The sequence below is a fragment of the Prunus avium genome, chromosome 1, assembly GCF_965620075.1.
Source record: "Prunus avium chromosome 1, drPruAviu1.hap1.1, whole genome shotgun sequence".
In the NCBI taxonomy this organism is placed as follows: Eukaryota; Viridiplantae; Streptophyta; class Magnoliopsida; order Rosales; family Rosaceae; genus Prunus; species Prunus avium.
In genome coordinates this window covers 56,432,980-56,446,114 of record NC_142284.1, presented here as the reverse complement: position 1 = coordinate 56,446,114, position 13,135 = coordinate 56,432,980, and the positions used below count along the sequence as shown (strand labels likewise).

The following is a 13,135-nucleotide window of genomic DNA, read 5'->3' as shown; positions in this document are numbered from 1 at the left end:
AAGAAAACAACTCATTAAGTAACTACAACGAATATAACAAACTATTTTCTTAGTATAATCTTCTATAAATTACTAAATTGTTATCACATAAACTAGTAATTATGTCCAAAATGTATTTCAAGTATCTACAACGAAGAACGCATTACATTACATAAAAGAATACAACTCATTAGCTAACTACAATGAATATAAAAAAAACCATTTTCTGAGTATAATTTTCAATATATTACTAAATTTTATAAACTAGTAATTACAGTAAAGACTTTTAACTCAATGAGTAACTACAACGAAGAAAATGCTTGCACAAGAACATACTAAATATTCAATTTTTCCTAAAAGAAGTAATAGCAAAAAAAATTATTTCACAATTCAACCAATATTAAAAACAAAAGAAAAAAAAATAACAGCAGCAAAAGGAAATTAATTATTAACTTTCGGAAATAAAAATAAAACCTGTTTATTTTCTCCGCGTACATATTCGTGCAGACAAAATAGCGGTTAGAGACACATCAGCCAAGCACTACCTCAGTCCCTATTTGTGTATAAATAGAGCAAGGAGCCTGACTCTGTAAAACCTCTGAGGCTCTGACAAAAACCTCCCCCCAAACACAACAAACCCAGAAGCCCCATTTTTTCTCTCACTCTCGGCCTTCGAAGTTCAAACAAAAACCCACCCATTTCCCCAAACCCCAAGAACCATTTTCTTTTCTTCACCAAATCCCATTTCCCTGGTAATGCCAAGCAGCCCTTTTGGGTTCAATGGGTCCTCAAGAATCTGAGACTGGCAGTGATAAGTTCAGACTCCTTGTGAAACTTTCTTCAAACACTCCTGTCTTTGGCTGCAGAATGTTCCCTATCGTTCGTGTAATTAGGCACCAATCTTTCCTTCAACTTGAAGTCCCGCCTCACGAGCTCACTTTCTCATGGTTAGCCTTTTTTTTTTCTTCTTTCTTTGTTTCTCTTAATTTCGTCCCTTTTCTCTGTGAAATTTTTTGTTTTATGATCTTTTTGTTATTTTCTTTGATGAATGTGATTTTAATCACAATGCATGTGTTTTTTTCCCACATGAATGTCTGTTTTGGTTGCTAAAGAAACAGAGGAAAAGATTACTCTTTTGTTTAGTGAACTTTTGGTTTCCATTCCAAGATGTGAACCTTAATGCCAACAAAACAAGTAGGTGTTTTTTTTCTTCATAATTTGGAGAGTAGGATTGTGGTATCTTGAACCAATCAAGATTACTTTTTATTTCTGAGAAGAATCAAAATTACTTGAGATTCGACATTTCTTCCTTTCTTATTATTATTTTTTTGTTTTCATGTGAAGTGGGTCATTCTATTCAAAATAAGGCTCTGTTTGTTTTTTTGGTCTGAAAAATAAGGCTCTGTTTGGTAGCTGAGAAAAATGGTTTTATCTTTAAGATAAAGCTGACGTGTTTTTTATTTACTTATTTTATTTTGTTCCCTTAAAGGTAGGCACTGGTAACTTGTAAGAGTCCTTCATCTATATATGTTCTTTGATATTCTTTTATTTTATTTATAATTAAAAAAAAAACCATAACCGAGTTTCTAAATTTCTCTTGTCATCCCTTCTGTTTGTACACTCCTAATTGTGATGATAATAATTGTCATAATAATTCTCATTTGGGAGTGATTCTGGATAGCCCATAATCACTTTTGGGGAGAAATATCTCCTACATGCTTTTCCATATAATCACTTTAAGTGATTTCAAGTCATTCTGGGGAGAAGCACCTCTCATATGCTTCTCCATAAATCACTTAAAACCACCTAAAGTGATTATATGGAGAAGTGATTCTCCATAAAAGTGATTTTTGGCCTATCTAGAATCACTCCCAAATGAGCCCTTAGATAGCAGCAAAATGAAGTTCAAGCTTTTGTATATTTCCTTTTTTAGTTCTCCCGAAGTGATTTTTGGCCTATCTTGAATCACTCCCAAATGAGCCCTTAGATAGCAGCAAGATGAAGTTCAAGCTTTTGTATATTTCCTTTATTAGTTCTCCCGTTATTAATTGTCACAAAGTTAAGTTCACATGCACATGAAGTAAGAGGTGGAAATAGTATATTGTAGATTTTCCATTTCCAAGTGTGGAAATTGTTGTTCTATAGAAGCTTCGTTGTTGTATAGTAGCACCTATTATAGTGGATTCATCTTCAATCATGTTCCAATATGTAGGTACCGAGAGCAGACTAGCTCTTCTTTTGACCGGGAGAAGGTTCGCTGTTCTGTCCATCTTGACATGTTGGCCAAAATGCAGTGCGAGGAATGTGTAAAACTGAATTTATCTGTCAAGGGAAGTTACCATTGCTCTAATAGTTGTTACGTGGATGCATGGGAAAAGCATAAGGTGTACCATCGTTATGCAGCTGAAACTGTTAGTGAGACTTTGAGTAACAATCAACAAGAAGTAAGAAATGTCAAGAGTTATGGGCCTGATAAATATTGGCCAGAGTCTGACTTTGTTGTGGGTTCATCATCTGATAAGAATGAAAAGGTGATGGAACCAGACGGGAAAATTTGGATTAAGGTCGGATCTTCAAAGTCTTATGCACCTACAGAGCATGATATTGGACACCATCTGAGGCTGGAATGTGCAGCTGTTGATTGTTCAATGGGTATTAATATCACCCCAGTCAACATCACAGTGACAGATCCTGTGATTTATCCTCCTGCTCATCCGCCTCGTTCTACAATTAAATGTGTCTGGAAATCTTGGAACTCTGGTCTGGAAGCACACTCTTCCAGTGATTTGACATTTAGTGTGCTCTCCTATAATATCCTTGCCGGTATTTATGCTATTGGTAATAGGTACAGCTACTGCCCAGAGTGGGCTCTGTCATGGGAATACCGTATGCAAAATATAATTAATGAGATCATTGAATATGACGCAGATATCCTATGTCTTCAGGAGGTAACTATGTTTTCTCAAACTTCTTATATGAATGTTGGCCCTAGAACCCCACATTGCACAACCCTGTTTTACCTTGTGTATTGTTCCTTTTTTGATGGGCAGGTACAGAGAGACCATTTTGAGGATTTACTCAAACCTGCGTTGGCAAAATGTGGATACTCAGTTCTATACAAGACGAAAACCAAAGAGGTAATGTGATATGTCCTATTTTGTACCGATGCGTGCACTTCCAGGATTCTTTTTTCTGCCAAGAGTATTATCCCTTTGCCTAACATGCGCACCCTTGCATACATAGATAGAACCATAGATAATCGTTTGCAATCTGAACAAATGGGTTAACATAGGTTTTGTGAATGTAGCTTAGCTTGTTTTCTGTGAGTTGTTACATTGTAGTAGTACCTATTATTTAGTGGTTGAAATTTAGGGACACATGCATTGGTAATCATAAAAGTGCGGTATGTGGAAGTATGTAGTCATAAGCTAGCTGTAAGAGAGATAGAACAGAAAATACCATGCTTCATTTCTGTGATTAACAAAGTTGTTTTTATGTTGACTCCTTTCAAAAGTTTTTTTATATGTTGATACTAGCTGAAAAACCAGAAAATTGTTGGCTTGATATACAACTTAAGCTTTTGGGGTTAAATGGTTGTCTAACATGGTATCGGAGTTGTGTTTGTCCTCAGTTAAAATCCTCCAATCCCCATTATTTTGTTTATTTGCAAGGTGTATGTAATGGCAGATTAGTAGGTTGAAAGTCAAAATATCAGAGCAAAGTGTGATATACTCTTGAACTTGACCTGCATTACTTATAAATAGATTTGGTCTTCAGTTGTCGTGGACTCGGTGATAAACCATTAATACGCAGTACACACAGCTCATCTGGAATAATTATGGTTTTAAATATATGACTTGTTAAGAGATTTGTTTGCTTCACATAGAGATTGTATTCATCCGCATTTGGGAATAGGCTGAGTTACATACAGAATCCTGTCCTGTATGCTTAATTTCAATAAAGTTTCCTTCCTGTTATTATACCATCACTTAGAACCAAAACGATTATTTTTACATGTAGTCTCTCTATAACGTTAATCAGTCTTGTCCCCCTCCCACAGTACATCTCCTGTATTGAGTTTCTTTCTCTATACCTTAGTGTGCAGTGTACTATACTATGGCTTTACTCCCTCATGGAAATGCTGATTTTTGTACCAGATGTGTCTCAAATGGAGACATATTCCCTAAAATCGATTGTTTGAATTGCATCAGTCTTAATTTTCTATGTTTGTAGGGTCCATGCAAGAACCATATGGCCCATGTGAACCCCACAAACGACAAGTCTGTGGATGATAAAGTTCCACTGTTGTTACTGTATAATATGATTTTTACAATAATGGGATATTGCTATAAACAAACTTATTTTGTAGAATAATGCAAAATATTTTAGTAAGTATAATTTCATCCTAGGTCCCCAGCCTAAGCTAGCTTGACCTGAGCTAAAGGTCTGTTTCGTACTTGGTGCCAAGGTAGGACTGGTGAAGAGGCCCTGTAGTCCTCTAATTGCCCTAGTTAATAAGTATAGCCGCCTTCCTATGGTCCTTTTCGTTAATGAATTCGCCAAAGCATCCCTGAGATTGTTCAGTATAAGTTTTTAAATAACAGGATGTCAATTCTTTGTAGCTCGCTGAGGCTTAAAGAGAAATGGCAGTATGTGCTCAAACTACTTCCAACTGCAATATTCTAAACTTTCAATTCACTAACCCTTGTAATGTTAATTTTTGAATTTCTTTGTGTTTACAAATAATGAAAATTATGTTACTAATAATATATGATCTGTATCGCGTTAACTATCTCCCAGTCCCAATTTTCTGTGCATTGAGCAAAACGTGTGGTCAACAATATATGATAAAAGCGCACCTAAATGAATTTTTATAGACAACTTGGCAACATGTCTTTTGTTATATGTTGGTCTAAAAGCAATCACTTAACTCAGTGAACTTTTAGATGACATTATATCGAGATAATGAATTTAATGGATGTCTTGCAGGTGTATACGCCTAACCAGTATACAATTGATGGTTGTGCTACATTTTACCGGCATGATAAATTCAAAGAAATTGTGAAATATGAGGTGAGGAATCTCTTGCTTGTACTTATGAGGAAAAAGTGAGGAAAATCTCATTTGTGAGAATAATTTGTATGTTCCCAGTGATTGATGGTTCTGATTTGCTTTTGTAGCTTGAGTATGATAAATCAGCATTGCCATTTGTAGAAGCATTGGAACCTGAACTGAAAAAGGCTGGTCAGTTTCGTCTGTTGAAGGTATACATTTGTCCTATAGTTTTCACCATGCACTATGTTCTTGTGGCTCTGATTTCTGCGTCATCTGTTTGTTCTATCAACTTCTTATACATGATTTTGCAGGACAATGTTGCACTTGTTGTTATATTAGAAAGAGTTAAAAATGAGGAATGCTTCGATGGCAATCAACCTAGAATTTGTGTGGTACTGTGCCCGTTTCAAATTCTACAGCTTTACATCATTAATTTTTGGGTGCTGACACAGATGTGCTTTTCCACTGCAGGCAAATACCCATATACATGCAAGTGAAAAATTTCCAGATGTAAAATTGTTTCAGGTGTAGTTTAAAATTTGTACCTTTTCCATCTATTAACGATAAGTTTAAAGAGCATGATTGACTTAACTGGATTCTTTTCTGATTTAAAGGTTGTGAGCCTCATCAATGGACTGGAGAAAATTGCCAACTCGAAAATTCCTCTATTGATTTGTGGAGACTTGAACTCCCTTCCTCTGAGGTTAGTCTTCTGCTCTTACTAACTGGTTTACTGAAAGACTTGGGAGAGTATGTTTGTATTTGGAATGATATCGAATCTTTGTTTGTCCTCTTTTAAGATATACTTTAAATTTTGGAAAGCATTTGTTTCCATGTGGAATGATAAGCGAAGATTGTTGATATACTTATTCAACATTGCAGTAATCCTCATAGTTTCATAAGTAAGGGCATACTTCAGAGTGTTCCCAACAAGGAAAATGATCCGTTAGGGGTATATCAGTATCTCTGGCCTTGTCCTATATATACGCTGGTAAGGCCATTGTATCTCTCCTTGTTTATGGGAACATAGATATTTTCCCGGACTACACCTCTAAAGTTGGTGGAGGTTCTGAATATTTTGTTGTTGCTTGTGCCAAGGATGGTTCTTGTGATCATTTTCTAATGCCAAAGATTTTGTTTTCCAGAAAAGTGCATATGCATGTTTTTTTCAGTCGGATGGTATTGAGGAGCAACAACGAAAGAAGATGGATTCTGAAACCATGGAGCCTATATTCACCAATTTCACATCAGAATTCACAGGAACTCTGGATTATATCTTCTTCACAGGTATTAGGAGCGACTATTTAGAATTTTATAATGCCTCAGATTTTTACCTGCATAAGTTCATCCTAATGTATGTTTTCTTTAAATGAAAAGTATATTTTAAGTTTAATTTGCCTCTGCGTTAACAGCTTATACTTTTGAAAGGCCACACGGGGGTTCCTGTCCTCTATTTATATGTCTGTCACCTGAGAGCCAGATGTCCTTTCTTTGATAAGAGAGATCCAGGTGTTCTTAAAGGAGGCTTAAATTATTTCCCAAAATTACCCTTAATTTTATATTCTTTGAATTCTACTCAAATATTGGTGTGCTGACTGAACAACTTTATCAGGAAAGTGGCATTGCATATAGTTATAAACATGTTAGATGGATGGGAATTACACTACCAATCACATTTAGCCTTATATGGCTGCAGTATTCTGCTTGATGTAATCAGCATCCAAAGGAAAGCTTACTTGCAAAGAAATTCTTTCCTTGCAATATAAAATCAAAGCTCTTCCTAGTCCCGGTGCCTTGGGAACCAAGAGCTACACTTTACAAATGATGCAAGGTTGTATTTGTCAATGGATTCTTGAGTAGGTATGTGCTTGCAGTACTCACTGAAATTTGTTTTCGACCAATGATTTGTCTTGTTTTAAACTGGTTCAGGAAGTTTACAGGGTAAGCTTTCAGGGGGGAAAAAGAAGTTTAACCTGCCTCCCAGCGTACGTTGTTAGTTAGGCAGTGTTTAGGTTAGGTTTGAAGTATCAACTACTTTACGTTTTATATTGTTCTGGATCACATGATAACAATAATTGTTTTTTGCTGCTGCTACTTGGTTGTTTGGTAGGTCTAAAATTAATTTCTATGCTGCTTGCTTGTCTTGATGTGCTGAGCAAAATTTTGCCCCCACAGTGTTGATGCTTTTATCTTGTTTACTCTCAAACGTTTAGTTCTCTGTTTTAGGTGACAATGCTAAAAAACTAGAAGCGTATTTCCTTTTTGTTTTTCTTGGCTAAATTGTATACACAACAGAAATTGATATTATTGAAAATGTCCCTCTTATCAATTCCTGCAAAAGATTATCTGCGAGCTTGGACCTCCGGAGGTGCCTTAGGTAGAGCATTGGCCTATAAGCTTGTTCATGGTTCTTATGATGCTTTAGTTTTTGCATTGTCCCTCCTAATTAGACGTTTCAAGCAAAAGCTATATCATATTGGATGAATTTAAAATCTTGTGAATTGTTTTTTTTGGTTATTTCTATGTGTACCATGTATCTTCTTCCTTATTTGGCTTCCAAGACATTGCAAATCTAACATTTTGGTTAGAATGCGTTATGGACTACAAAATGAGATTATTGCATTCACTTGTGGTGCAGTAAGTGTATTGCGTTGATGTATTTTTTTGAAATGAACATAACTAACAGCTTGTTCCAGTTCTGAATTTTTCTTATATATTGCCATTTGACTGTATATGTAATGCTTTCCTGCAGTTAATAGTTTGAGGCTTGAAAGTGTACTGGAGCTTCTTGACAAGGAAGCCTTAGGTTCTGGTCTTCCATCTCCTCAATGGTCATCAGACCATATTGCCCTCATGGGAAGTTTTACTTTTACCCTTGAACGAAGCTCTTACCAGGGTCAGCGCTTACTACCATGTCTGCCCAGTCCATGGAGAACAGCAGCTGCATGGTAATAAGTTTTACAGGAAAGCTGAAGATGATTGATAGACTAATGTCTGGTAATTTGTATAGAATGTATTCATTCTATTCAAAACTAACGGTGATTACTACATGAAAGCTGAAGATGAATAAGAGATTAGTGTCAGGTAATTGCAGAAAAGCAGCAACTGGCCAGTAGGTACTTCTATAGGATAGATGAAAATACACAGAAAGATTAGCAAACAGGTCATATGATCTTTTAGGTCAATATGTAGATACACAGAAGATTAGACACAGAGGATTAACATTGAAACTTTCTTCCCCATACAACAATCATGTAACTTGTGTTGGGTTTCCAAAACAGTGATAATTCATCTTTTTCACCGTGGTAAATTTCAGGGCCTTCTCTGTTTGCATAATTGATTGAATGCTCTATAGTGGAAATTTATCCACTTCTTTTATTTTACCATTCAGATTGGGCCAATTATATGATGAGGTATATGGCATGGTGCATTTGTACTTGGTGATTTGGGTAAGTCAACATTTCCACCACATCTTGTTGTGATGGTTTGAACATTTAGAATGTTCTTTTCTTTTAAGGGATTTGTATGGTTTTCATGGTTTGTGAGGTACACACATGTTCAGAAAGAGCCCTCAATCGACAATGCGCTAATTTTCAAGGATCATATAAAAAGGAATGCTCTCTTTTTCAGATATCTGAAATGTTATGTTTCGACGGCGGATCATTATCACACATTTGGACATGATTTTGACTAACCAATTATCTTAATTTACAGTTTGCAAATATTACATGCTGGATTGTTGGAAAAGAGAAAAATGTTTAGGTTTTGCATCAGATGGTTATGAAACATATGTAGTTAGAGTGAGACTAGCCCTCAGAACAAAAAGCAAAAAAGAATAAGAGACGAGTGAGTGAATACTTGTGCTGACACAAATGTCATCCTAATCCCAAAAATATGTATGTATATTTTTCCATGATATAATAATAAATGCGATGATGATATACCTACGACAGTAAAGCGTGGACCTCCGCTAGAACTCGCCTTTAATTTGCAACAGGTGTGCTGAGGGTTAAATCATGGAAAAATCTAAAGGCTGGATCTCTTCCAATATATAATATATTAAGCAAAAGTAGGGCAGGGAACCCACCCCCTTCATCCAAGTTCGAGTTTCCCTTATGACATATTAGATTAATTTAAAGTAGTTTTAGTCTACCGCGTTGTATCTTAAAAATATACATAAAAAAAAGTTTAAACAAATCTAGTAGGATAAGCTTAATGCATATTTACATTATGTAAAAAGGTCAGTCTCTCTTAGCATATTAAAGCCTCCAAGGGAGACTAGTCTTGAACACAGAATTAACTCTGTTACATATTATATTCTTCTCTTAAATAAACTTATTAAGCAGGCTTGATTTTGATCTTACAACTAACACATGAAGCTACTACACCTTGGCTTGAAAAGGGTTGGTGGGGTTTGATCAGGTGGGTGCATGTACTTGCAATTTGGGCATGCAGGTGAAGACCTGCACAGCATAACCAACATGTGGCACTTCATGCACACAGTGGCTACCATCTCTTGGTGATGAAGATGATCAATTTGGAGCCCCAGGCTTGATGGGTTTTTGCTCTTTGTTGGTCTGCTGGGTTCCATGAAAAGATCATGGAAATTGTGAAGGGAAATGTCTGAATTAGGCCTGGAGTTTGCACTGCTGTGATCTGAAATATTGGCTTTCCTGATCATTGACTCACAGGATCTCAAGTTGAGCTCAAGGTCCAAGCTCATGTGAGGAGCTGGACTTGGGGGCTCAGGGCTCCTCCTTGGGTCCCTCGAAGTCTTCATGTGTGTTCTTGTATTGTAAAAGTGTATCTGCCCTGACTGCACATAATAATGCACACACAGAATAGAAACTATCAGAATTTAGAACATGAAAAATTAAATTGTGATATTAACTGTGACATCTTGAACATGGTATAAAATGTATGAAAATATATTTACCTGAATATCAAGGCATCTTTGCCACTCCAAAGGCAATGGAGTCTCTAGGTGAAGCTCAATATCAAACAAGGATTTGGCTGTGTTTTGTGGTTTCCAACGCTTTTCGAAAATTTGTTCGACATGATCATGATCATGATCATCATATGGCTCATCATCCCACTTTCTTTTCTTGGATGAATTCTCAGACTCTGGGATTGCCTTCTTCTGGTTTGGAGAAAGAGGATGAGCTTGAAAAGAAACCATAGCTATTAGCTAAGCTAGCTGCTTCAATTTACTCAGAGACAAGTAAGACTTCTACTCTCTCTCTCTCTCTCTCTCTCTCTCTCTCTCATACACACACAAAGAGTTGAGAGTTGAGGGTTGTGTTGTAGAAATGGTTGGAGAAAGTTTGGGTTGTTATATAGGCTTGATGAGGTTTGGCCACAACTGCAAGGGAGAATCTAATAGGGGCAAAATTTAAAGGTACAACTAAAAGAAACCTGGCCTACCCATGCATGACGTGCATTCCAAGTTGGTTCTCTTCAATTAACTCTGTTTTCTATATCAGAGAGAGAGAGAGAGAGAGAGCTTCAAGCCAGCTCCCTATTAAATCCTAAGATGTGAAGTCCTAACAACTCAACTCCTTGGTCTAATACCCCCAACCCCCCTGATCCTGATGCCACCCAACACAGCCAACTATATAAATCCTAGCACTCTATTTGGGCTCCATCGACTGTACTTACGAGAAATATTGATCTCGTCGCGTGGTGGTGATGAGCGGTACAACAATCCAGTTAAAACACGACATGTGTTTAAGTGTGATGACCAACTCTTAATAATGGACTATTGTGCTACTCAATATTGTCACGTAACAAGAACAACCCTACTTAAGTTTTTCGTGTCTCAGAAATTAAGTGAGCTAGCCAAGCCAAGAGCCAGTAGTTGCAAGCCAAATGTACTCCAAATGCCAAGTTATGATACTCATGAGAGGCGGTGAGATGGGAAAGAGGATGTGTGAAGGGGTCATTAAATGAGGAGAGTCTGTATACGGTTGAAGAAGGTCTTGAATGGCTATGGGATCTTTAATATACACAATAACTCCAACTTCCCACAATTGAGTTACTCAAAGAACAACAAGAAACTTTTAAAGCTCTCAACACCCAAGCACTCTCAGCCATCAATAACCTCATTCCATGCCATGAGCCATGAAATTAATCTCTGCAACTAATTTAACTATGCCTTTAAAGCTCTCAACACCATCGGCTATTAATTGTAAATCAACCATATATGTTTCCTATATCTTTATTTTCTTTACTGAATTTTTGTTGGTTTTTTTCATTATTTTAATGAAGCATACCTTGCCATTCATGCCCCCCCAAAAGATCCATTTGCTCCTAATATCAGGGTCCCCTATTTATTCTTGGACCAACAAGTAATCAAAATGCCGTCTTTTTAATTGTTGTTTTTCAAGTGTGAAAAATCCCCTCCTCTGTAGTTTAGATTATCGCTTGTACTAAAAAGAAGCGATAATTTTTTATTGATAAATAGTTTTATCATAATGAAATATCCTTAAACATTTGAACAGCTTATGTATTGCAAGCCTCATGCAGCAAAATTCATTGATGTCGCTGATTAAAGAGGTAGTGTGGTGGTACCTCTACCCTTATTAAAGAGGTAGTTTTGAGTTCAGCTTCTAATGGAGTAGGCAGTTGAAGTACCTAATATTTCTGTCCTTCATAATAATAATTTTTTTCTTAAAAAACAAAAGAAACTTAAAAATGATAACATAAAAAAGAGACATTAATTGAGTTTCATTCATGGCCCTCCTATCCTAACTACTCTTTTTCTTTTTAGCTTTTTCTCTTCAGCTTCTTATATCCGTGAAGAGAATACCATTTTGGCCTCAAGATTGCAAGTTTTAGTGAGGTATACTTAGCCAAAATTCACCAACCAAATATAAATTGGTGAGGGACCCTCAATAGACTAGGCAGCTATTGACATAAATACCAGGCCTATTCATTGCTACTAGTCAAAAGAGTTAGGACACACAAAAAATGTTTTCCTAACAAAGGGTATTTTCGTAAGGTAGGCACAAAATTGAAAACAAGAAAATTGAGAAAGAAAAAAAAAGTTTAATCGTCTTATTAGTCCCTGAATTTAGACCCAATTTGCATTTGAGTCCCTCAATTTCCAAAATAGTTCTCGTGGTCCTTCAACTTCAATTTCGTTAGGACAAATGGTCATGCCGTCAATTTTGTTAACTTTTATGTTAAATGCAGGGCAAAATGGTATTTTTGTATTAAATTGATTAAAATATGAATAAAAAATTAAAATTAAACTCTCTCCCTCCCCCTCTATCTCAATTTCTACTCCCCCAAACTTGATTTTTATGGTATTTTTGTATTAAATTGATTAAAATATGAATAAAAAATTAAAATTAAACTCTCTCTCTCCCCCTCTATCTCAATTTCTACTCCCCCAAACTTGATTTTTCTTTTTCTTTTTTGGTTTTTTATTTGATTTGATTTTATTGTTTTTAAAGATATGATTTTTTATTCTTTTTTTTTATTAATAAAAATACCATTTTGCCCCTATATTTAACAGAAAAAGTTAACAAAATTGACGGTAGGACCATTTGTCTTAACGAAAGTGAAGTTAAAGGGCCACGAGAACGATTTTGGAAATTGAGGGACTCAAATGCAAATCAAGTCTAAGTTCATGGACTAATAAAACGATTAACCAAAAAAAAAAAAAAAAAACCAAGAAATTTAAAGGACAAAAAAAAAAACCCAAAAGGGTCCCAATGGTATTAAAGGCTTTGAGGGAGAGAGAGTTTTCAAGTATTGTTCACCTGCCTTCATTAAATCATCTTGAATTCACTTAAATGCAGAATTCAAGGATGACCATTGAAACCACCCTCACTTTCTTCAACATATATCTTTCTTCGTCACTCTCATCAGCACCCGTTTATTTGCTTCTGTTAAATGCTCCCAACCCACCTCTTCTTCCCTTCATTTATGTTCTTCTCTTCATAGCCTCTCTCTCTCTCTCTCTCTCTCTCTCTCTCTCTCTCTGAAAATTTATTCATGAAGTTTCAATCACTTCCCCATATAAGGATGGACTGTCAGAATATCTACTCTCTTGTGTGTTCATAAATTCCAAAGAGTTAAATTGTTTGTAAGCCAT

The 13,135-nt window shown here is 36.0% G+C and overlaps 2 protein-coding genes across 3 annotated transcripts; one reads left to right on the top strand and one right to left on the bottom strand.

The window, feature by feature from the left end:
- Positions 1–574: 574 nt before the first annotated feature.
- Positions 575–8,351, top strand: LOC110759574 (carbon catabolite repressor protein 4 homolog 1-like). Of its 2 annotated transcripts, none has more exons than XR_015833139.1 (11): positions 575–926; positions 2,192–2,927; positions 3,030–3,116; positions 4,969–5,052; positions 5,160–5,243; positions 5,346–5,426; positions 5,506–5,559; positions 5,649–5,737; positions 5,917–6,025; positions 6,180–7,019; positions 7,787–7,919. XR_015833139.1 is itself a non-coding variant. In XM_021961654.2 (11 exons), the coding sequence occupies exons 1-11, from the start codon at positions 760–762 to the stop codon at positions 7,984–7,986; spliced, it is 1,833 nt and encodes a 610-aa protein (XP_021817346.1). In that variant the 5' UTR covers positions 575–759; the 3' UTR covers positions 7,987–8,351. The 2 variants fall into 2 exon arrangements, 1 of the variants encoding a protein (XP_021817346.1); XM_021961654.2 differs by having other exon boundaries at positions 6,180–6,321; positions 7,787–8,351.
- A 934-nt stretch (positions 8,352–9,285) lies between these two features.
- LOC110759575 (E3 ubiquitin-protein ligase) lies at positions 9,286–10,361 on the bottom strand. Its single transcript, XM_021961657.2, has 2 exons — positions 9,971–10,361; positions 9,286–9,850 (listed from the first exon to the last, which is right to left on the bottom strand). Exons 1-2 carry the CDS (start codon positions 10,211–10,213, stop codon positions 9,401–9,403), a joined length of 693 nt encoding a protein of 230 aa, XP_021817349.1. The 5' UTR covers positions 10,214–10,361; the 3' UTR covers positions 9,286–9,400.
- Between the last annotated feature and the right edge of the window lie 2,774 nt (positions 10,362–13,135).